Source organism: Chelonoidis abingdonii, chromosome 1 (genome assembly GCF_003597395.2).
Source record: "Chelonoidis abingdonii isolate Lonesome George chromosome 1, CheloAbing_2.0, whole genome shotgun sequence".
Classification (NCBI taxonomy): Eukaryota; Metazoa; Chordata; order Testudines; family Testudinidae; genus Chelonoidis; species Chelonoidis abingdonii.
In genome coordinates, this window is record NC_133769.1 from 232,187,216 (window position 1) to 232,210,463 (window position 23,248).

Below are 23,248 nucleotides of genomic sequence, written 5' to 3' on the forward strand. Positions count from 1 at the left end.
GACATTCTTTCCACACTTCCCATAATTCACCACCAGATGTCAGGGTACAGCTCATCCTGACTCTACTTACATATGTATACCACAGATGTCTGACCATCTCAGAGGTCTGGGTTAGGCTAGAAATCATTTATTTATTCATGTAGTTATGCTTGGAGCAGTAGTTTATAAGTCTGTTAAAAAACTAAAGTTTATTCAATTCTGCAGAGTGTAACATTCCTTTAACTTCCTTCAAAATAGCTATTTTCAAAAGCCTTTGGGTACATTCTGTTCCCAGATACGACCATGTAAATCCAGAATCATTCTACTAACATCAGTGAAGTTACTCCAGACTTACATCAGTGTTACTGAGAACAGAATTGTCGCCTGAGCTCTTTATTTCTTTACAGAGAAATTGTAGTCTTCATGGTGAAAAATCCGCTGGAAGTTGAGACAGACAAGATAAATGAGTCTCTATATAAGTGATTGAGGTTACATTGCTAATGTATATGAAAACAAGTTCCAGTCATCTACATGTTTTTCAGCTTCATTCATGAAACATACTGTTGATTGCTCAGTAAATGATGTTTACAATACATCATTTTGTTAGCCCTGGTCACCTTTGCTGACCAGTTCCTAGCTCCGTGGGCATTGCTTAATTTTCCCTTTTGGGTAACTTAGGTCCAACCTGTGGTGGCTACCAGCAGAAAAGAGGAAGGGTGGTGGTGGTGGGGAAATGGCAGTGGTTAGGAAGCTGGCATTAAAAAGATTTTAAGAAATAATGCTGGGTGTATAATAGAAACTGAACAGCATATTTCATTCTTCTAGCTCTTTGAGATTTCAGTTCCTTTGACAAGTGTGCCAGAGCCAGTGCCAGTCAAAATTGCCAACCACACAGGTTGTAGATGCTTATCAACTGCTCAGCATCACCAATATGCCATCATACGAAGATCTGTCCAGTATCCAGAGGAGGATGGGTAAGGCTCTCTGTCTTTACAAAATATTACAGAGTATACTGGATTAACTAGGAAGCTCTTTTGTTTTAAGTCATTCGCTACTGCTTTTCTTCCATCTTTTGCTTTCCCACTAGTTTCCAAATATTCTGGGTATTCTTCAAACTTATAGAGCCAAACCCAAACCTGCTGTAAAAAGGTTTAGTCTGTACATATTTGGCAGCCAGATTGAGGTCACAATTCAGCAAGTACCAAACTAGAAGCACTTGGGTAATCCCATTGCAGTTAATGTACCTACTCGTAGTCTTAAAGTTAGGCACATACCTAACTTGTGCATCATTGAATTGGGACGTCAGTGCAGACTGCCACAGTGTTCCTATCTAGGGTAACATGACACAGTGCTTAATTTGTAATGAAAGAGGTGCCGGGGCGCAAGCAGTTTTTTTTCTTTCATAACATGGCAAGCCCAGAGGCACCCGGGCTAAGAACTGCCAGGCCTAGAGGTGCCGAGGTTCAGCCCTAGCAAGCCCTGGCATAAATTAAGCACTGCTATTGCAATTATTTCCCATAATACAGTTGACAGGGCTGGCAGTAAATAATTGTCTTGAGCAAACTCACTGACTAGTCTTTTTCAGTAATTACATTAATTCTTGTGAAGCTTTTTTAAAATATATGACCATGTTGTTTTTCCTTCTAGTTGCCCTTTTACCAACAAACTTTGTCACAGTGGCTTGATATGGGACAGCAACAAATGTGAATGCGTGGTAGATAAAGAACATCCTGGCAGAAGGGAAGGTAAAAGTAGTATCACTGGCTGACATTTCTGTAGCTACTGTCTCTATCAGAAGGGGGTTGATAAGGTTCTGTCCTTTTTCTCACTGAGATTTCTCTTTGATTCTAAATCAATAGACTGCATTGCCTTATTATAGAATACTCTAGTTGTAAACACGCACACAAATGATGTTCCCTCATCTCATTTTCTTCTGAGGATTTTTGCCTTTTCATATTAGCAATGAGAATAAGGAATAGCAATATACTGGAAGGAATTAATGTAGCTGGCAGTCACTCTACATTTTCATTATACGCGGATGACTTAGTCGTTTGTTTAGGGGGCTTTCAACTCAGTATCCCACATCTATTCACCTGTATTCAAGAAATGTTCATGTTTTTCTGGGTTTAAAATAAATTGGCAAAGATATTATCACTCAAATTCGGGGCTACGTTCTACCCTCATACATAGTGCACACAAGAAAACTTGACTGAAATCAGTAGGGTTATATGAATAAAAAAGTGCTGAGTATGGGCTTCTGCGCCCAGTGATTCTAGAGTTTGATCCTGCAAACCATTCCTCACATGATTGATTCTTATAGACTAGACTCGACATAAATTGCACTTGAGAGGAAATGTGCTTCAGAGACTCCCCTCTGAGGCATAATGCTTCCTGTGCTCCCCTCATATGTGGGGGAAGGAGGGAATGTTTCACTCGAGCCTTTTACAGGGCTCTTTGTTCTCTTTCCCCTTGTGCCCAGCTAGTTCCCTGGCTAGCAAGTTGGCACTCAGGGTTGAGCTGTGACTCCCTCCCTCTCTCCTCGGTCCTTACCCACTGCGTGGAGAGAGTTATGTATGCAGGCAAGGCCAGGGCACACTCTATATGATGCCAGTGGGGCTACTTGTGAGAGTAAGGCTCTCCGTTAGGCTACTGGATGCAAACTGAACAGAATAAAGTTAGTAGAAATGATATGTAGAAGTGACTTCCAAGAAAGCATCCAACTTGTATAAAAGCATAAGGTCATTATCAGCTATTGCCTCTTTCCTCTCTTCTTGGTGGAGAAGAGTTGAATCCATCAACTGAAAACTTTCCTTAGGGGGGAATAAACAACCTGCTATAAATCTAAAGAATTTTGAACATATTGAGAGGTATTAAAAATCTCCCTAAATACCATACAATATTTATATTCAGATGGGCAATAATGGGAATCTAATCTACCTGGACTACATGAACACAGAAGAAAATCTTGCCTTTCTAGATCATCTTACATTCAACAAATTAAAGAATACAAACCAGTAATAAAGGCAATTTGGCAAGCATTTGCATTCCTAGGCCAGTGACCTAAACTAAAACTGAATCGCTCCATAAACTCTTTCTGTCTAGTATGCTCTCTTAGCATTAATAGACAAGAAACCAGTTTTACTGGGACACAGATTTGTCATCCTGGATCAGTTCATTAGTCCATCAACTATGGTATCCTGGCTTTATCAATGCTAAGTAATTGATACCTTATGGGAAGACCAAAGCGTAGGGGTTAGGGGATACCAGGCAAACTGATATTGCACCTACCATCTAGCCATTTGTGCTATGGGCTAACAACAAGAAAAATAGAGTGACTTATAATAACAACTGTATTATGCCTTTTACTGATGTAAGACAAACATTTGCAATAATGAACAATCATTTGCTGCAGTTTGACAGTAGCTTAGACAAATTAATTTTAAATAAGACCGTGAGGCTAAAGCAAAGAGCAAATTGAACAATCTACACCAATTAATATATGCCAAGATTCATCACCCAAGGAGAGCGGGATGGGGAGCATTTCATTACTACTAATTAGTTACTACACAGTACTGTCCATTCATTTTATAGGTTACTCTAGCTGCTGGTTGTCACCCTTGAGTAAGCTTTACTGGACAGGAAACAGAAGTGGGTAGCTTCTCTGTTCCATTGGTTGATGTAGATTCAGTTGTTTTTTATGGATGCTGTCTTCCAGATAACCTACTGAACGGACAGTAACCAATTTATCAAATATTGCTGTGTCAGGATTTAATATTGGTATCCAAACACTGAACAAGATTGTTTTAGGATGCAGTGTCACTGACCCAAATTATGACTGGTGCTAACAAGCAATTTGTTTACCCAATTTGTAGTTACTATGTAACTTAGTTTCTTTACCAGTTTTTTTTTCTTGCCTTCATGTTGTTTGCTTCCATTCGTTTGTTGATTTTTACCTGTGGGTTGGTTAAACAGTTTAGCAAGGTTATACACATTGCACGTGTTGTACAGCAATATTACAACACAGCAATAATGCAGCAGTACAATGATAATACAGTGGTACAGCAATAATACATTTGTTTTTACACAGTAACCAAGTTGAAATTGAATGATATTTTTTCTGGTCCAGCTAATGGTTTTTAGCTGATTGTTAATTTAATTGTCCATATATGGTAAGCAGAGGTGTATTTGAGCAGTCTCTTATTTATAAAGCACTTCATTTTTCTTTTCTTGATGCTTGGAGGTTTCTTCACTGTATACTGATATTATTTGGTGTCTTCAGGGTGTGATATTTTCTGGCATCTTTCGTCTGTGGGATGCAACTTAAACAACTTTTGTTAATTAACATAGTAAAGTTTGTTTGTTTGTTTTTAGTAACTCAAACTTAATACACAGTTTTAACTTAGTTTGTTTACAATGTAATAAGAACAATGTAATAGGGACTGAGCCTTTTCTAACAAAAGCTGTACTTTTGCAGTTGTTGTATAGACATTCATTTTCATTTGGGGTGCATTACGGCTAAAATAAATGCTCATAATGTTCCATGAGAAGGTGTATTGTTTTCCTTTGCTGAACACTTTGTTTCAGCAAAAGAGTTAGTAACATAATTTTATCTAGCTTTTTAGAGTTAATTTGCTTGTAATACCAGCTTCACTCTTGTTAACTGTTTAGAAGCACAAACCTTAACAACCATTGCTTCCCATTAACCTAACATAACAAAAGAAAAGCATATAAAATTAAATCAACTATAACATTAAACCAAAGGGTATTTGAGGGTATACTTTCATGATGCTTTGTTATGTTTGGGAGCCAAAGGTGGAAACCTGTTGAAAATGTGGAAACCTGTTGAAATTGTTTGGTTAGCTTTATGCATAAATTGTTATTTTAAACATTTTGGTTATGACATTCTTTTAACTATATTTAAAAGTGCAAACAAATTAATATTTTGTTAATATTGTGTTTACCTTAATGATGAGGTTTCCCCTCACATTTTTTCTTTGACTAACAAATTAAAAAAAAACTTAAAAAACAAAACTGTGATTGATAAAAGAAAATTCTTTTTGTTTGCAATTGCATTATTTGCTGAGGCAGAAATATATGTATATATATTTGTAACTGAAACATTTTTGAACTTTGCACAAAAAAATAGTGTTGTTAATACTATGATTATACCCCAACCACGATTTTAAAATAGTGTGGTACCACATCTACATATTTTTTTAAAAAAAGGGTATAAAATTGACTTTTGTTGCAACAAAATAAAAATAATTTTAAAAAATAGTCACGTGACACACACACATAAACACAAGACACACACATGACATACAGGACAAACTTACAATTAAAAACAAATGGCGCCAGAATTCTATTCATAACTATACAAAATAACACAACCAAAAATAAAAAGTAAAAGGGTCAAACATTTAAACAAACAGTTATTACCTTATTTAAAACTTGTAACATAAATTTGATAAAAAATATATTAATATTTGCCAAATGTATTGTATTAATTTGGTAACAAGGAATTTTGCATTATTTTATATTTAACGACATCTGGTGGTGAAGTATGGGAAGTGTGGAAAGAATGTCTGGAATGCAAAATCTCAAATATTGCATAGGCACGCCTAACCCATCCCAGACTGCCGAGCTGTGGGTGCTTTGTGGCAGAAATGACTCAACCTCAGTTGGGTGGTACTTGCTAGACAAGGGACATGGGTTCCAAAACCCTGTGAAGGGAGAGAGGTTGGGGACAGGTACTTTGTGCCTGGTGGTGCAGGCTCCTTGTGGAGCTAGAAGCATCAGTTGCACCTCCTCCTCTCTCCACTGTGGAATGTCAGAGTTGATTTTTTTTTATTCCCTTAAGACTCTAGATACAGGTTGCTGAGCTGAACTCACTTTGGGCTAATGGTGCAATAGCACTGGGCTCCCCTACTATGTGCTGAGCTGAGATCACAAAAGAGCTGAAATTACTGAGCTGGGAGTACTGAGTACTGTGTGCGAACTAGTGGGGAGCCTGAAGCTATACTGTGGAACGGAGCAGCTGGCGGAGTGGAGCAGTTTATGGGGATGGCAGGAGCGGACCACAGGACAGCTGGTGGAATGGAGCGGCTGGCAGAGCGGAGTAGCTGTGGGGCGTGTGGAGCAGCCCACAGAGCGAGCGGAGCCGAGCAGTTTGCTGGGACCAACTGGAGCAGCTCACGAGGCAGCTGGTGGAGGCGGAGCAGTTTGTGAGGACGGCCGAGGAGCAGAGTGGAGCGGCCGGTAAGGCGGAGCAGTTCGTGGGAGAAGGCGGAAGCAGAACCCACGGAGAGGCAGGGCAGTTGGCCCTGGACCACGTAAGGTGCCCCCTTTCACCCAGGCTGGGGGGAGGGACCTCTACAGATAGACCCTTGAATTCTGTGGTGGCATTGACCAGAGACTTTTGGGTTGTTGGACTTTGGAGTGATTGGACTTAAGACCCTAAGGGAAAAGGACATTGCCAAATGTACTTGGGGGGGTGGTTATGGTTTGTGTTATAACTCTGTTTGTGGTGTTTCTCCAATGGGATCCGCATTGTTTCCTTCCTTTATTAAGCAGGAAGAAGATCATTCATCTGCTTGAGAGAAGATAGATGAATGTGTTGGCCAAGAGTCTAGACAACATGTATAATGTCAATCCAGACCCGTTCGCATACACGCCTTCTAATCCTATAGCCCACCCACATACAATCTCAGTAATAATTTTGAAACATGGGTTTTCTTATTTCCATATAGGCATGAGTTTTAAAAAAATAATGTTAATAGCAGGAAGAAGATCATTCATCTGCTTGAGAGAAGATAGATGAATGTGTTGGCCAAGAGTCTAGACAACATGTATAATGTCAATCCAGACCCGTTCGCATACACGCCTTCTAATCCTATAGCCCACCCACATACAATCTCAGTAATAATTTTGAAACATGGGTTTTCTTATTTCCATATAGGCATGAGTTTTAAAAAAATAATGTTAATATTAAAGTTTTTACCTTGTTTTCTTTTTGTTTCTTGTTTTGTTCTGTTTTCAATTGCTTTATCTTTTGGAGGTTTCTGTAAAAACTATAACTTTTAACTTTCAAAACAAAGAGAGAGGGAAGAAGTGAGGAGAGGCAGGGGAAAATAGGGAGGGGGGTGGGTAAAGAGCAAGCTAGGAAGGTAGCGAGACCTGAGCCAAGAGAGATTAACTCTATCAGGGTATTTAAAAATACAGGCAGCAGCAGCAGCAAGTTTAGCAAACGGAGAAAACATATAAAGGACAAAACTTAACTGGTATGTACAAATATTTGAGAAAGAAGGTTCTATTTTTAGATATGAGCGCGGAGTGTGGTTCCGTGGGTCAAAGCAATTGGGAACCTGCACAGTTGGGAACTGTGCCCCTGGTTTTTATCCTGGCTCTGAGAGAAGTAGTTACCTGCTCTTGTAAAACCTGAATTTGTTCCCCCAGTGTCTGTTGCTTTTGTGTGCTTGCCAAATGGATGGTGGGGGTGCCCTTTTTTGCTGCAGTTAACTGTTTTTGGGCAACTCCATATGTTAATGCATCAATTCTAGGTGTCAACCCACTTAATTTTAGTTTTTTTACTTTGAAATTCTTTTTTATTTACTCTTCTGCGATTGAGTCGCAGCTCCTGTCTCCTAATGTGCTCTGTGAACTGTTCCATTTTTTCCTTCATTTGATTTACCAGTTCAATGAGAGTATTGTTTGCTACTCTTTCCTTCTGTGCACTTACTTGTCCCGTTCTGACAGGCACCAGTCTAGGTTCCGGTTTAAGTTTAACTGGAACCCAGCTTTTATCATAAGGTGATGGTTGCAATGCAGTGGACCCCATTTCATCTTTTAATTTTACTAGGGCCACCTTTTTCCACTTCTGTCCCCATTCTTCAGGCACCGTAACAGCACTTGAAGTGCGTTGAACACCAGAGGACGGCACTTTTTGCTTCTGCAGGTTTTCTACAGCAGTCTCCAATTTTTTATTTTCCTTCTGTAAGTTTTCTACAGCTGTCTCCAATTTTTTATTTTCCTGCTTTACTTGCTCGAGCATATCATGAGTCTGGACTGCCTGTTGCCCTGCTAAAAGAGCTTGGGCTTTCCAGTGCTCGACTGCCCGGGTTGCCTCTTCTACTTCTCCTGTTTTTTCTGTTACTTGTTTGGCCAGCATGCCAGCATGCCATCTAACCCATCTCACTGCCATAGACATTAATTGCAAAATTCTTGCTTTTTTACTTTTATTACCATCTCTGAGAACCTCAGTTTCTACCATCGCTCTACATATGCCAATCCATGTTTCCCCACTCTCTTTTTTAAATTCATATGGACCCCTTTTACTGGCAATCCATCGGGTCCAAGAGTTATCAAACTCCGGGGGATCATAAGAGAGGGGATCAGGGGGTTCCCTAGCTGAAGGTTTTCTGCCATGTTAGATTGCGATTCTCACACGGGCAGGTTCGCTTACTCACCAGATCAGAGGTCGGGGTCACCAGTGTTGTCAGATGCTACCGATGTGGTGCTCTGCTCTGTTCAATGTTGGTACTACTCGGCTGCGTGCTTGTGTTCCCTCTGTGTGCTCCCCCAGCTCTGCAGATAGCTGACACAGCAGACCCAAAGAGAACCCCCAATGACCACAGAGTCTAGTAAGGTACAAAGGGACGTCATCCAGGTTTATTGCCGTATGGACACAATGATAGTTACCTGTAGATTTCTTAGTCTAACTCAGGGCATACTACGATAAAGTGCCTCTTGGCAATGGACTCAGCTCAGTCAGTGGCAGGACTTTCCACTGCCCCCTCGGCTGGACAAAGACACCGCCCTAGGGATGCATTCTTTTACACAGGTACAAACAAGTTACACATCACTTCTGACGTATTGAGGTGCGACCCTTCTGCGTAGCAAGGTACAACCCCTCTATGTAGTAAGGTGCTGCCTCTCACCTTGTACAAAGGCTCTTTAAATCGATTTCTGTACTCCACCCGACGAGAGGAGTAGCGCTAAATTCGATATTAACATATCGGATTACGGTTAGTGTGGACGGAAATCGACGTTATTGGCCTCCGGGCGGTATCCCACAGTGCACCACTGACCGCTCTGGACAGCAATCTGAACTCGGATGCAGCGGGCAGGTAAACAGGAAAAGCCCCGCGAACTTTTTGAATTACATTTCCTGTTTGCCCAGCGTGGAGCTCTGATCAGCACGGGTGGCGATGCAGTCTCAAATCCAAAAAGAGCTCCAGCATGGACCGTACGGAGATACTAGATCTGATCGCTGTATGGGGAGACAAATCTGTTGTATCAGAGCTCCGTTACAGAACACGAAAATGCCAAAGCGTTTGAAAAAAAAATCTCCAGGATACACAGCGCTGCGTGACAAGCGTAACGGGAAGCCAGAGACTCAAATGGACGCTCATGGATGGAGGGTACTGTACTGAGGACTCCAGCTATCCCACAGTCCACAGCAGTCTCTGAAAAGTATTTGCATTCTTGGCTGAGCTCCCAATGTCTGTAGGTTCAAACACAGTGTCTGGCGTGGTTCAGGGAATAGCTCCTCAGTTTCCCCCCCACCACACGTGAAAGAAAAGGGAAAGAAATCATTTCTTGACTTCTTTCAATGTCACCCTATGTGTACTGAATGCTGCTGGTAGACGCGATGCTGCAGCAGTGAAGAGCAGTATCGCTCCTCTCCCTCCCCCCCCGGTGGTAGACGGTGCAATATGACTGAGTAACCGTCCTCATCGAATATCTCAACCCGTGACATCGAGGCCAACATTGCTGGTTACTCCCAGTAGATAGGACAGGCTGGCTAATAACCAGCTTCAAAATAGCAATGACTCCAGTTCACTCCCCCTCCCTTTCCTGTGTACAGAAAAGATTCTGGTAACTGCCTGGTCTGTCATAGACAGCAACTGGGGCTGAGCTCCATCAGCCCCCTCCCTTCCTGTGTAAAGCTTAATGTCCTGCCTGGACTATCATAGCGCGCCGGGAGGCTGCCTCCCCCTCATTTTATCTCACTAAACAAGTCTCTGTTTCTTATTCCTGCATTCTTTATTACTTCATGACACAAATGGGGCAGGACACTGCCACGGTAGCCCAGGAAGGTTGGGGGAGGAGGGAAGCAACGGGTGGGGTTGTTGCAGGGGCACCCCTGTGAATACTGACACGGAGCAGCTGTGCTCTGATACACTGGTCCTCTAATACACTTGCCCCTTATTCTAGGCAGGACTGACTCTATTTTAGAAACCATAAGGGAGAGGATTGACTCAGTCCCAAGTGAGTCAATCCCAATTTTGCTTTTGCGTTGCGCCCCCGGCCGATTTCAGCCAGGGGCACTCATGATAGCAGCGGACAGTACAGAGGGGGAGAGATAACCGTCATCTCATTGCCAGTTTTCTCCGGCAGTAGACGGTACAGAACGACCGGTAACCATCTCTGCTATCATGCAAAAGCAAGTGAATGCTGCTGTGTAGCGCTGGAGTATCGCCTCTCTCTCCGCGGCATCCAGTACACATACGGTGCGGAAAAAAAAAAAAGCTGAACGGGCTCCATGGTTGCCGTGCTATGGCGTCTGCCAGGGCAAATCCAGGAAAAACGGCGTGAAAGGATTGTCAGCTGATGTTTTCCCGGAGGAAGGAATGACTGACGACATTTACCCAGAACCACCCGTGACAAATAATGATTCAACCCAGAATTCCAAGAGCTTCACTTTGCTTTATGTTAGCAAAGTCTTGACCATTACTTTAGTTCAGGCCTTAGGCCTCATACCAGGCCTCTGATACCAAGATTTATATCTCAGGGCCTCCTCTTAGTACAGAACCTATGCAGATTTTAGTATCTTTAGATTGTATTTGCTTTTTATGTTGTTTGGCTGTTAATTTCTGGTATTAAGCTAACAACGATGGAGGCTTCCCTCAAATAATGAGTATGGTATATCCTTTCTGGCCATTGAGGTCAGAGCTCAGATTCCAGAGGTCATAGTCATAGGTTAAATTTCACATTCCATAGGTTAAATCCAAGACCTATTTATAAAATTACAGGAAATTACCATTCCATTGACACATTGTATGCTATGACCTTTAACCAGAGTGTGCTGCCAACACTTTACTAAGGGCTCTCATAAAAATGTTTACCTTTTGTCATGATAAATCTCATGGTATGCCAGGATGTGCATGTTTGCAGAGAAAGGGTGAGGTACTGAGGAGCACAAACATTTATTTTCTGCTTTTATCATTGAAACAAAATGTTTTCTCACTGCCCTAACCATATTAACCAAGAAGGGAATGTGTGCTGCTTAGCAAACAGACTTAAACTAGGTTGTACCTTGCTAGAATTGTTTTATACTTTGTTTCTGAACAAATATACTGAGTACATTGATTGAGACCCACAATGTTGTGTGTATGTTGTTTGTACTTTGTATGGGATACATGTTTGGTTTTTTTAAATACCTGCCATTTGGTGTAATCTGCTGCATTCCAAAAATAAAAAAGCTCCTCGCAAATATTTTTTGTAGGCATCCCAGGGGAGGTTGTCTCTTTCGAGGGTGATGTAGCAGTATAGCTCCGTCAGAGGCAGGGAAATCATCCCGATCTTCTCTTCAGTTTGGTAGTGGTCTCATCCAGCATATTAACTCGTAATAGAAATTCTAAGGACCAGATTCCTCCTTCATGTACACATGCATAAATCCTGGTGATTTCAATAGAAGTTCCACACATACAGTCATATAATCTAAAGCAGAATCTGGGCATACAGACCTTATTGCCAAAAGATTTGTCTGTTTTTACAGGACTCCCTCCTCTTGCTGAGCTGGCTAAGTGTGGACCACATATGGAATTTGATGAAGATAATTGTGAATGTATCTGTAGATGGAAATGTCCCACTGATTTTTTCCAAAATAAAGAGAACTGCAGCTGCTATTTGTGTAGCGAGAGCCAGGAGAGCTGCTCTCAGAAACACAAGATATTTCATGCAGAAACCTGCAGGTAAGTGTTCCTTTCCTTTCAATTTCACACCTCTTAACATAGCTGAGCCTCCTGAAAACCATGTTCTTTTTCAATTAAGCAATACATATGAACTTGGAAAATACAATTTACTTTTGTAGTTTTGGGAGTAGTTGTTTTTTAAGGTGTTTGCCAGTTTTCTTCGCAGTCCCAATCTATTGATATAATGTCATTTATTGATGAAACTCGAGGACAAGGAGTTAAGACCCTGGGTTTTATTCTCAACTCTCCCAGTTACTCACTGTGTGACCCAGGGCAAGTCACTTAACCTATCAGTAAAATGGAAATAATACTTACAATATTTACCTCATAGAAGGTCTGAGGTTTGTTTAGCTAAAGTACTTTGAGACCCTTGGACAATAGGTGCTACTTAAGTGAAAAGAGGAGTTGCTAATATTTGTTATGTAGTTTCTAAGCACCTTCGTCCACAGAGACGTATTTGTTTGTAATATTTGGGGAACTATTGCTTTAACTATCTTATCTGAAGACAGTGTATGTCCCAGAAGATTTATGGTGGGATTTGGAGCCTTTCATTTCCAGGTGGTTCAGATTCAGTCCATGTCCCTTGTGACTGACAATCATTACCATCTGACTGCTGTGCAGTGGCCTTTGGGAAATAAGTTATTTGTCTCGGTATAATTCATAGTGAACAGGTGTCCATGTGACAAAAAACATCATCACATAATGCCTACCATTAAATGAGCATATTTTCTCACCCCCTCAGCAGAGTACTCAAGGACTTAATGGGGTGGGAAATTAACTATCCTTTCATGCATAGAGATAGACCCTCTAGGTCAGGGCTGAGATACTTTGAGGCTGTGCGGGGAAGCCTGCATTGTCTGTGTTGTATCTGTCCTATCCTGTGGATAAGTAGAGTGCTTCATCTGCAAAGATATCACTTCAGCACCGTTCCCATTCAGAAGCACTGCATTCACATAATTTAAAAGACATTGAACTAGAGCAGCCCCTTCACTGATCTGAAGGGGGCTCAGAAGGAGGCAGGGGAACTGCTAGCTCCACAGTATTGCTCCCCCTCCTGGGATTCTCTTTTGGAGCTCTGTAATGTGAGTACTCTGCAGGATTTGAAGGTCAAGAGGGCATGAAGCAAGGAAACAGCTACTCTCTTCAGCGTTGCCATCTGGTGGGTCCTTGAGTTTCCACTTCTGAATATGATTAGAAATTACTCTTTAAAGCAACATTAACTTGGGGGCACTCTAGGGCTGCTACTGTGCAACTGCTGGGAAATTCAGGCAATGGCAAGACGTGGTTAAAGAGAAAGGATGTCAGCAGAATGGTGTGAAAGGGGAAATCCTCCACGCAGATGTCTCTCTTTATCTAGGTTTCCCCTTTCATGTGGACCTACTGGACCTATCCATTCCATGCCTTCCCAGTCTCCTCCCATGCAAGGGCATTACATTTTGGGTAAATATGCTAAGATGCTGAAAATGTTGAAGGATATACAAGTGGAGAGCTATCACATTATCATGCTTCTCTCTCTCTCTCTTTCTTTATGAAACAGTTGTGAGGACAAGTGCCCATTCCAACCCAGAACGTGTTCAACTGCAAAGCCAGTGTGTACAAAGCATTGCCGTTGTCCAAAGGAGAAGAGAAGCTCTCATGGGTCTCAAAGCAAAGAAAATCCTTGATCTAGCTTTCCTCCTCTCTCCCAAAAACACACTGCTTTGCGAAGTAGCTGTCACTGACTTTTAAATCATTAGTAAACATGGGACATCTTCCACATTAATCGCAGAAGAATGAATTCAGTCTGCATTTATTTATTAGATTAATCACTAACTATTAGTGGACCCTCTGGGTCATTGATAGCTGTCTTCTAATGGATAACTACAGTAGAAAGATTATCAGCTGTAGGAAAGGAAGAGTTTAAAGAGCCAACTCAACACTGTTATATGGAGGATAAGACTGGTATATGTGTAGTAGAGTGAACGTCACCATCCAGCAGTTCAGGAATTTGAACTAAATAGTCTCTGAATCCTTAGCTAGTGCATCTCTTTGGTGAAACATTCTTCAAAGCTTCAGTGTACAGGATTTGGCTTCTAATATGCTCAGCACTGAATGATTTGATCTACTGTCCAGCTTTGATTATCATTTTGAGTTTATCGTACAACTACTGTCAGATGTGCCATATTTAAATGTATATAAGAAAATAAATACTTCAGTTATTCAAGCTGTTTATTATTCTATGTCACCTCAAATAAATGCAGACAAAACAAAAGCAAACAAACCCACCCCATAAAAGGGTCAAGCTGTGGCTTCATTGGGTTTGTCCCCTCTGGAACTGACCCCAGTCCACACCTAGCTTGAAGTCAGGACCCGTGGTAAGTCTGGTTGTCACAGTAGTTCGAATAAAGGATTTCATTTTCCACACAGGTGATAGGTTTCAATTTTGGGGGTTTTTTTGGCTCCTGCTGTGGGGTGTTGGTGCCCTACAGAGGTGACACTCAAACAGCTACCAAAATATCCCCAGAGATTTTTGGGAAGTCAAATTCTGTTGAGGGCTTGTTTTACTTTTAGGCTGTGATGCTATGGAAATAGAGGGTATCTTCTTTAGGAGGGAATTCACTTCACCCACATATGACCTGAGCAATGAAGCATTATGCAAGTCAAGTGTGGGAAGAGGCTGGGAAGCCAATCACCATAGGCGGCAGGTTATATATGTTTGCGGTGCTCGAGCACCAGGAATATTCAGGGCTGGGGGTCCGGCTCCAACAATATTTGGAGCTGGGTCTCTCCCTCGGCCCTGCCTGGATCAGGCCCTGGCCCCCGTGTGTCTCGCCCACCAACCCCGCTGCGTCCCTGCCTGACAGAAAGCAGCGCAGTGCCTCTCCCCTGCCTGCTTCTGCTCCTGAAGTAGAGCGATCCCAGCAGAACTGCAGTCTGCTGCCCCAGGGTCCTAGCGCCCACTATTCACTAATGGCAAGGCAGGCTGCCCTTACCCTGTCCTTCCGCCCTAGCCTTGAGCCTCTCCAATGCCCCAAACCCCTCATTCCCAGCCAGAGCCCTCATCCCCCTGCACCCTAATCCTCTGCCCCAGCCCTGAGCCCCCCCGCAGCATAAACCTCTCATCCTCAGCCCCAACCCTCATTCCCCCACACCGTAATCCTCTGCCCCAGCCCTAGACCCCCTCCGACATGAACTCTCATCCCAGCTCAAGGCCTCCGCAACCCTATCCTCTGACCTCAGCCAGAGCCTCATCCCCCCACTTAACTCTGAGGCCCAGCCGACTCAATCCTGCCAGCCTAATCCTCTGCCCCCCCGCCCTGAGCCCCCCGCAGCATGATTCCTCTATCCACTACGTCTATCCCCCGTGCACCGATCCTTGCCTCTGCCAGACGTCCTTAATCCACCCGCACCCTAATCCTCGCAGCCTGCCCGCAGCAAGACCCCTCATCCTCAGTCCACAGCCTCACTCCACCCCCCAACCCTTGCCAGCCTGAGCTCCCCGTCTGCATATATGAATCCACTCTCCTCCTGCCCCACAGCTCTCACCTCGCAATCCCTTATCCCCAAACTCCCCATCCAGAGCGTTGCACCCCGACTCCCAGAGCGTGCCCCTCCTTCCAGCAACCCTTCCCCACCCTCCCAAATTCTCCAAGCGCTCACCCCTCACCCTTCCTACCCCCCATGCCCCGCCCCGAGCCTGCACCAAATCCGTCCAAAGACGAACCTCCCGCCCTCACCTGCCACCCTGCCCTGCCCAGCCCGGAGCTCTGCACCCGACCAAACTCCATCCCAAAGCCTGCACCCTGCACCCCTCCTGCACCCTAATCCCCAGCCCAGGACCTGCACCCCAGACCTCCTCCCCCAAACCCCTCCCAGAGCCTTAGGCAGGTGGGGGTGGACTTTAGGGGAGCAGAGTTGGGGGGCGGTTCTGGGCATCACCAAAATTTCTACAAACTTGCCAGCCATGCCAATCATATGAGTCATTTAAACCTGGACTGGACAAGTCTGGAGAAAATACTGTAAGGAACAATCCTACATTGGCAGTGGGATGGATTAAATGACCTAACAGGTCTTTTCCAGTTCTAAATTCTCTGTTTCCATATGCTATTTTCAGAAGATGGACGCTCAGGAGGAACAGTGGAAACAAAACTGGACTGCTGGACATAAGGAAAGAAACAAATCTTTATAATGTGTGGGCTGAGCATTATTTTCTGGATTTATACAGGATTTCTTTAAAAAGAAAAGGGCCAAATCCTGCAGTATTTACTCAGTAATTGGGCAAATTTCCCATTAACTTTAGCGCATAGGTGTGGGAACTAGCAGTGCGAGGGTGCTGCAGCACCCCACGAATACCGGCTGATGGCCCTGCACACCTGCAGTCCCGGCCTCAGCTCTGAGGGATGGGGGTGGATGGTGGTAGGGGGGCTGGCTTTCAGCACCCCCACTATTAAAAATGTTCTAGTGCCACTGCTTTAATGAGAGTCTTATTTGACTACGGGATATTGGACTTGGCCCTAGACAAATGTTCTAAACAGTTACTCCCAGACCCTCTGTCATCTGGCTATTGCTGGTGCACTTGTGGATTCTCCTGGCGTACTCTCTTCTCCCTGATAGACTTCAAGTTCATACACATTTGTTATGGGACAGGTTGTACTGGCCCCTTCTGCAGGTTCCTCGAGGCAATAGAAGAATGCCACCCCTCCAGTTTGCTCAAAATCCAGCCCCTTGGTTGGACTTGCTGGCAGAGTATGCTGCACTGGTCCAACAGTTATTGTAGCTTGTACATTTCCCCAATATGTTTCAGAGCTGTCAGAGAAACTGCACTTCCTGAACACCATGCTGCCTCCCATTTTGGGCTAGGATCTAAATGCACAAAACTTTGTTAGTATAGCTTTGTTTGCGCAGCTGAATGATTGTTTAAAAAGTCAGGCAGTACAATTCTATGCCTAACTGACAAGGAAGAGGCCTTGTTAACATTAGGTTTGCTATTATGTAATCACAAGGAATGATACTCTTAAAAAATAATCATACAAAAATGATCCTGCAAAGATTTATGCATGTGCTTTATTTTACCAGTTCTGAGTCATTCTATTGACTTCCATGGGACTACACCCAGTGTGCAAAGTTAAGCACTTGCATAAGTCTTTGCAGAATCAGGGCTGCCTTCTTGTCCCTCCTCCCCATTCCTTCATAATACATAGTATCAAAGCTGACATTACCAAAGTTTCTTTCCTGTCTCTCATGTATACCATTGGCCAGATTCCGTACAGTTGGTGCAGGAATGCAAAAAATCCCTGAATCTTCTAGGCCCCGATGGCATGATGGAGATTCACCTGAAAGAGCACCATGTGCCAGCACTGGCCTCCCTTGGGTTTCTATGGTGCAAAAGGATAGATTTAATGGGAACCCTGCTGATGGAAGATGCACCGAATCAGCACATCCATTCTCCTACATCCCTTGTCACCACAGCCTACTGTTTGAGTGGTGCTGGCTCATGCCTGTCCTTCCAGCACAAGGGAGATGGCAGCTTATTTCTTCTACAATATATTCCTGCCCTAGCAGATCTTCTGCCGCCAAGGCCCTGTGTCAGTGTTTGTGCTGCTGGAAGCTGTCCTTTTCCATAATGCTATCCTACATGTGAAACAACAAAACTGGAGCATGTGTTGGAAATTCATAACATGCCACATAACAGCAGTATGTGGAAAAGCTGAAGAGTTTAAGCATAACACTGCAAATGCCAGTTCTGTGGGATGTTCTTGATTATTACAGCCACAAGACAGTCTGGGTGTTGCAAACACCATGGAAAGGACCATAAAACCTCTGTGTGGAAAACAGGGACTAAAAGGAAAACACTGACAGGATCTTTTGTTGCAGATGGAAACACAAGCAGATATGTAATGACAAGAGTTTGATGAGGATTTACCCAAACCCTTTGAGGATATTTTATTTGACAGATACTGGAAATGATCCATTTTGAAATCTTTAATGTAACATAAAAAATAAATGCTTTTTATGTATCAACTTTCATGCCAATATATCATAAAATGTTTTTCAGATTTCATAATAGAGATTTAAAATAACAATGCAGAAGACTTAAGTGAGGCATGTAAAACTGATGGCAGATTTGTATTTTAATTGATGTCATTAGCTCTTGACCAATGACTAAAAGACTTCAACTGCAAAAAGGTTGCTTGAACAGAGGAACATCTCTTGTCTGAAATGTGACATGCCTTTTATTACTGTATTCAGACTGCATTGCTTTTCAAACATATGGACCTGATCTACAGATCTCATAACCAGAGTAAGAATTCTAAACTTTCTTGTTATAGTATGTCATAATTTTTACATAATCAGAACTGTCTACATCTGGATTCTGGCCTTTTGAGTTCTCCTCTATACACTAATATATACATTAAGATTCAATACATTTAAATAATAATGGCTAATTCCTCATAAAGCCCATATGAAGTTTGATTAGAACACCAGTTATTACGGACTAACCTTTTCACATCTTCCATGTGTTTTTCTTGGACTGAATGAGAAACATAATAAAGCTTCAACACTGATGCAGCCCCCACCTTTGAAACAGTCAGAAAAGTATTGTCCGTTAATGAAAAATGTACTTAAATTCTGGAGAGACAAAGGCATGTGTTCTGCCTACCTGAGGAGGTGACAATGAAGAACGCCAAACAAATCTGGTAAGGATAAATAACCTACTTATTTCAAACCAATCCATATTCTGTATACTTGTAGAAGAGCCTGCAGCACATGGAATACGCAATAGAAAGCTGAGAGATCATTAAAAGATTATTGTCTTTTAAACAATATTGCAGTATCTATCCCTGTCCCTCATGTCCTCTCCACTTGTGGATCTCCAGCTCTGTCGTATTTGTTCCCTGGCCCATTCTGGAGACCATGTAGAGCTTGGGATTTGCAAGTAGAACATGAGGCACAGGATGGGCACAGTCTGTACATCATCTCCTCCACCTCAGACTTGTGAGGATTCCTCACCTAACTTAATGCTGACCACCACCATCAATGCAGGCCTACTCACACTCCACAACTTCCCCTGAAGGAGGTGTCCAGGGCCAGTGTCCAGTACAATATACCTTGAAGGCTAGAGGGAGGAATGGGCAGGAAGATACTGTGGTAGCAGAGATGGTGGTTCCAGGCTACTATTGTATGTGGATACTAGTCTGATTCAAAAAGCTGAATGTCATCTGAATGTAAGGACTCATGAATTAGACTAGAAGCCTATTTGTCCATCCCTTTCAAACAAAAAAATTGAAACGATGGTGTTTCCGTGCAGAAGATTTGCTTCTTTTCTCTCTTCCACTGGTGTAAATCAAGAGGAACTTTGTTTAAATCAATAATTACACGGAGGTGGCTACATTAGTGTAAACAAAAGGAGAATTAAATCTGCAGGAGTGGGTTTGGTTTTATCTTCTCCAGGCAATGGGACTTGTCTTTCAACTGCAAAACATAATAGATGCTATCAGCTAGTAAGCCATATAGATTTTGGATCCTAGCTGTGAATTACCACATGTGTAACTACAAGTGGGTAAGAAGGCAAATGAATCTATGCTACTTACATAATCTGTTCTACACTGAATGATAAACAAACCAGGATGTACAAATGATGTCCTGTCATCCATTTAACTCGGTCAGCCTCCCATATCAATAGTTACAGAAAACATCAACAAGAGGTTTTAACTCAGGGGGAAATAATCTGGTTTACATTAAGTTTAAAAGGAAACTGTTCCCAGTCAGTGAACTATGATGGATGGTGGCAGGGCTTGGCACCCCATCTCACAATACCTTTTTTTTTGTTTTATTCTTACCATATTTTACAATGCCCCTAATTCTTAAAGGCCCTTCATTGGGATGACCCTTCCCTCTAGTAGAGGAAACCTGGAATCTGTTTCTTCCAGACCCTGCCAGCATTTTTCCTTGGAAAGCAATGCAAGGTGCCCCCTGCTTCTCGGGGGGCTGAGAGCGTTGAGCCTCTGCAGAACAGCAAGTGTTGCCAGGTTTCTGAAGAGCAAAATATAACATACTTTAAAATGTTTATAATTGGATAGGCAATGACTCCCTGATTCTACATTGTTAGACTTTTTTTTAAATGTGATATTCAGTTGTTGAGAAATAATCTAAGGTTGGGTGACAAGATAGCAACAGACCAGAAAGTGTTTCATGTAGTTTCCTGTCCTGGAGTGTTTGGTTACAGTGGTGATTCTTTCTTTATGAAGACACTACTCCTAATGTTTGGTTTATTTGCAGTTATTTCACAAGCCCAGGTGAGAATGTGATGAAGACTAAACTGATTAACTCATCACATTCCATTTATCTGAATCCATGGACACTGTTGCGGGGTAAAGTATCAATCTAGGGTTTTCTATTGAGCCCATCACTTTTGTACCTAAATTAATTTACTCCCCTGGAAAAATATATCTGCATGGCACATCCCTAGTGGATTTCATGGAGGACTTTACTTTTCTTACTTTCCTGATAAAGAATTACTAGCTTGTATGAATGAACCTTACTGGCAAGCATAGTGCATTACTATTGAGAGTAGTCCCAGGAAAGTTAATTAAAAGGGATACGGACCCTGTTGACATGAGCAGCTACTCAGAATTGGAACGGATGTTCAAACATAACTGTGCAGTATTTGATCAGCTCTGTTCTTGAGGCAAAAAAGAAATTATATAAATACTACATTACAAAGTGGAGCTCACCAAATTGATGAGAACTATGAAAGATTTGTTTACTAGATGTCACCCATTTAATGAACTGTAACAGTTTCTTTAATCAGATTATAAATGCACTATTATCAAAAGACCTTTAAATCCACATAGTCCATCTCCAATCTGGGAATAGGGAGCAATAGTAACAGGATGAAATATAATAGTGAAAAGTGCAAGGTCATGCACTTAGGGATTAATAATGAGAATTTTAGATATGCATTGGGGACGCATCAGTTGGAAGCGACAGAGGAGGAGAAGGACCTTGGGGTATTGGTTGATAGCAGGATGACTGTGAACCGCCAATGCGATATGGCCGTTAAAAAAGCAAATGCGGTTTTAGGGTGCATCAGGCGAGGTATTTCCAGCAAGGATAAGGAGGTGTTAGTACCGTTATATAAGGCGCTGGTGAGACCCCACCTGGAATATTGTGTGCAGTTCTGGTGTCCCATGTTTAAGAAGGATGAATTCAAACTGGAACAGGTTCAGAGACGGGCTACTAGGATGATCCGAGGAATGGAAAACCTGCCTTATGAAAGGAGACTCAAAGAGCTTGGCTTGTTTAGCCTGGCCAAAAGAAGGCTCCGGGGGGATATGCTTGCTCTATATAAATATATCAGGGGGATTAACGTTAGGGAGGGAGAGGAATTATTTAAGTTTAGTACTAATGTAGGCACAAGGACGAATGGGTACAAACTGGATATTAGGAAGTTTAGACTTGAAATTAGACGAAGGTTTCTAACCATTAGGGGAGTGAAGTTCTGGAACAGCCTTCCGAGGGAAGTAGTGGGGGCAAAAGACTTATCTGGCTTTAAGACTAAGCTTGATAAGTATATGGAGGGGATGTTATGATGGGATAGTTTAATTTGGGCAATTGATTTTGGATTATCGGCAGATAAGTCTGCTCAATGGTCTGTGAGGGGATGTTGGATGGGATGGGAACTGAGTTACTGCAGAGAATTCTTTCTTGGGTGCTGGCTGGTGAGTCTTGCCCACATGCTCAGGGTTTAGCTGATCGCCATATTTGGGGTCGGGAAGGAATTTTCCTCCAAGGTGGATTGGCAGGGGCCCTGGAGGTTTTTCGCCTTCCTCTGCAGCGTGGGGCATGGGTCACTTGCTGGTGGATTCTCTGCAGCTTGAGGTCTTCAAACCACAATTTTGAGGACTTCAATAACTCAGTCATGGGTTAGGGGTTGTTATAAAAGTGGATGGGTAGGGTTCTGTGGCCTGCTTTGTGCAGGAGGTCAGACTAGATGATCATATTGGTCCCTTCTGACCTACGAGTCTATGAGTCTATGAATATCCTGTATATCCTTTTAAAGAAATACTTGTTTCACTTTACATAGATTTTTTAAGTAAAGTTACACTTGAGTACTCATTCTTTATCGTTCTTTATAAAGTAGGTTAGCTTTTAACCAACTGGCTACAATTTTCACTTCTGCCCTTTAAGATTACATAGTTCATGATACAGTACAGTATATATACATCCTCTGAGATGGGAAATGCAGTCTGCTCTTAATCCAAGCCCTGCAGAAGGCACCCAAGATGCTACAGTAAGGGGTACCTCAAATGCATGTTGTAGTAGGAGTAATAATGAATTTTATAATCTTTGCACTTTCAGTTAGATGGTTGAAGGAAATAACTATAACATATCACATTGTCACACAGTACTTTCACAGGGCTGCTGGGTTTACACAACTGCATTCAAACCTAGGCAGGCAGTGCCTTGATTCACAACACACTTGGATCAGTAAATGTTAAGGGTCCTCTAGCTCCATCTATTGTTCTAACATCATTTTCCCTAATTTATACTAACTAACCACTTTTGTTAACAGTTTTATTTGAGAACCATCTTAGAGTTTTTGCCATTTATTTTGTGCTGATTTTATGGCATTAATTATAAAGATTATTTTTCTAAAGGGATGATGCCTAATTTTGGTTATTTAAATTCAAAATCTGATTTATCACAAAAAATAATTATTTTGTAAGATTGGCCTTCCTGGATCTGTGCTAACATTGTTGACACACAAATGGGGAAAAACACGTGTCCAATCTGTCCAGTTTGGGTCCAGCTCCAGGACTAGAGAGGTGGAGGTTTAGATCTGTACCCTCTCTGCAAGTTAATAGACACAAAGCCATTATTAGGGTGCTCTAAAAGCTCCAGTGAAGAAAACTGAGCAAAGAAAAATGTAGGCTGAATATTGGGCGAAATTACATAACAAGGCAAATTATCAGGGTCTGATCCTGAAGTCTTTATGTGGGAGGACTGTAGGACTGGCCTTTAGATTTTGGAATGGTCTCTGAATTGAAATGATGAAAGACTCCTATCTTGAGTCACTTAAAACAGGACTGCACAAAACAATTGACAGCACACTGCGGGGGTCCAATCCTGCACTGGCAGGAAGCTAGACAAGGTCACCCAATAAGTAGTTTCCATCTCTAATTCCATGGATTAAAAAAAATGGTAAGTTCAGTTGCATTAGAAACACTGGATGGCAAGGAGCTGAGCTGGGATCTGAGTTTGCAACATGGAAAGACAGGAGCGGCACTAGGGTTTTTGGCGCCCTAGGCGGG

At 42.4% G+C, this 23,248-nt stretch overlaps 1 protein-coding gene across 1 annotated transcript in view; it reads left to right on the plus strand.

Annotated features, from left to right (window-relative positions):
• VEGFD (vascular endothelial growth factor D) overlaps positions 1–14,157 on the plus strand; it is a 56,419-nt gene extending 42,262 nt beyond the window's left edge. The window contains exons 4-7 of the mRNA XM_032773750.2: positions 805–953; positions 1,627–1,724; positions 11,759–11,954; positions 13,492–14,157. Coding sequence (XP_032629641.1) covers positions 805–953; positions 1,627–1,724; positions 11,759–11,954; positions 13,492–13,618 — 570 coding nt within the window. The 3' untranslated portion in view covers positions 13,619–14,157. The remainder of the gene's footprint in view (positions 1–804; positions 954–1,626; positions 1,725–11,758; positions 11,955–13,491) is intronic.
• The last annotated feature ends 9,091 nt before the right edge of the window (positions 14,158–23,248 follow it).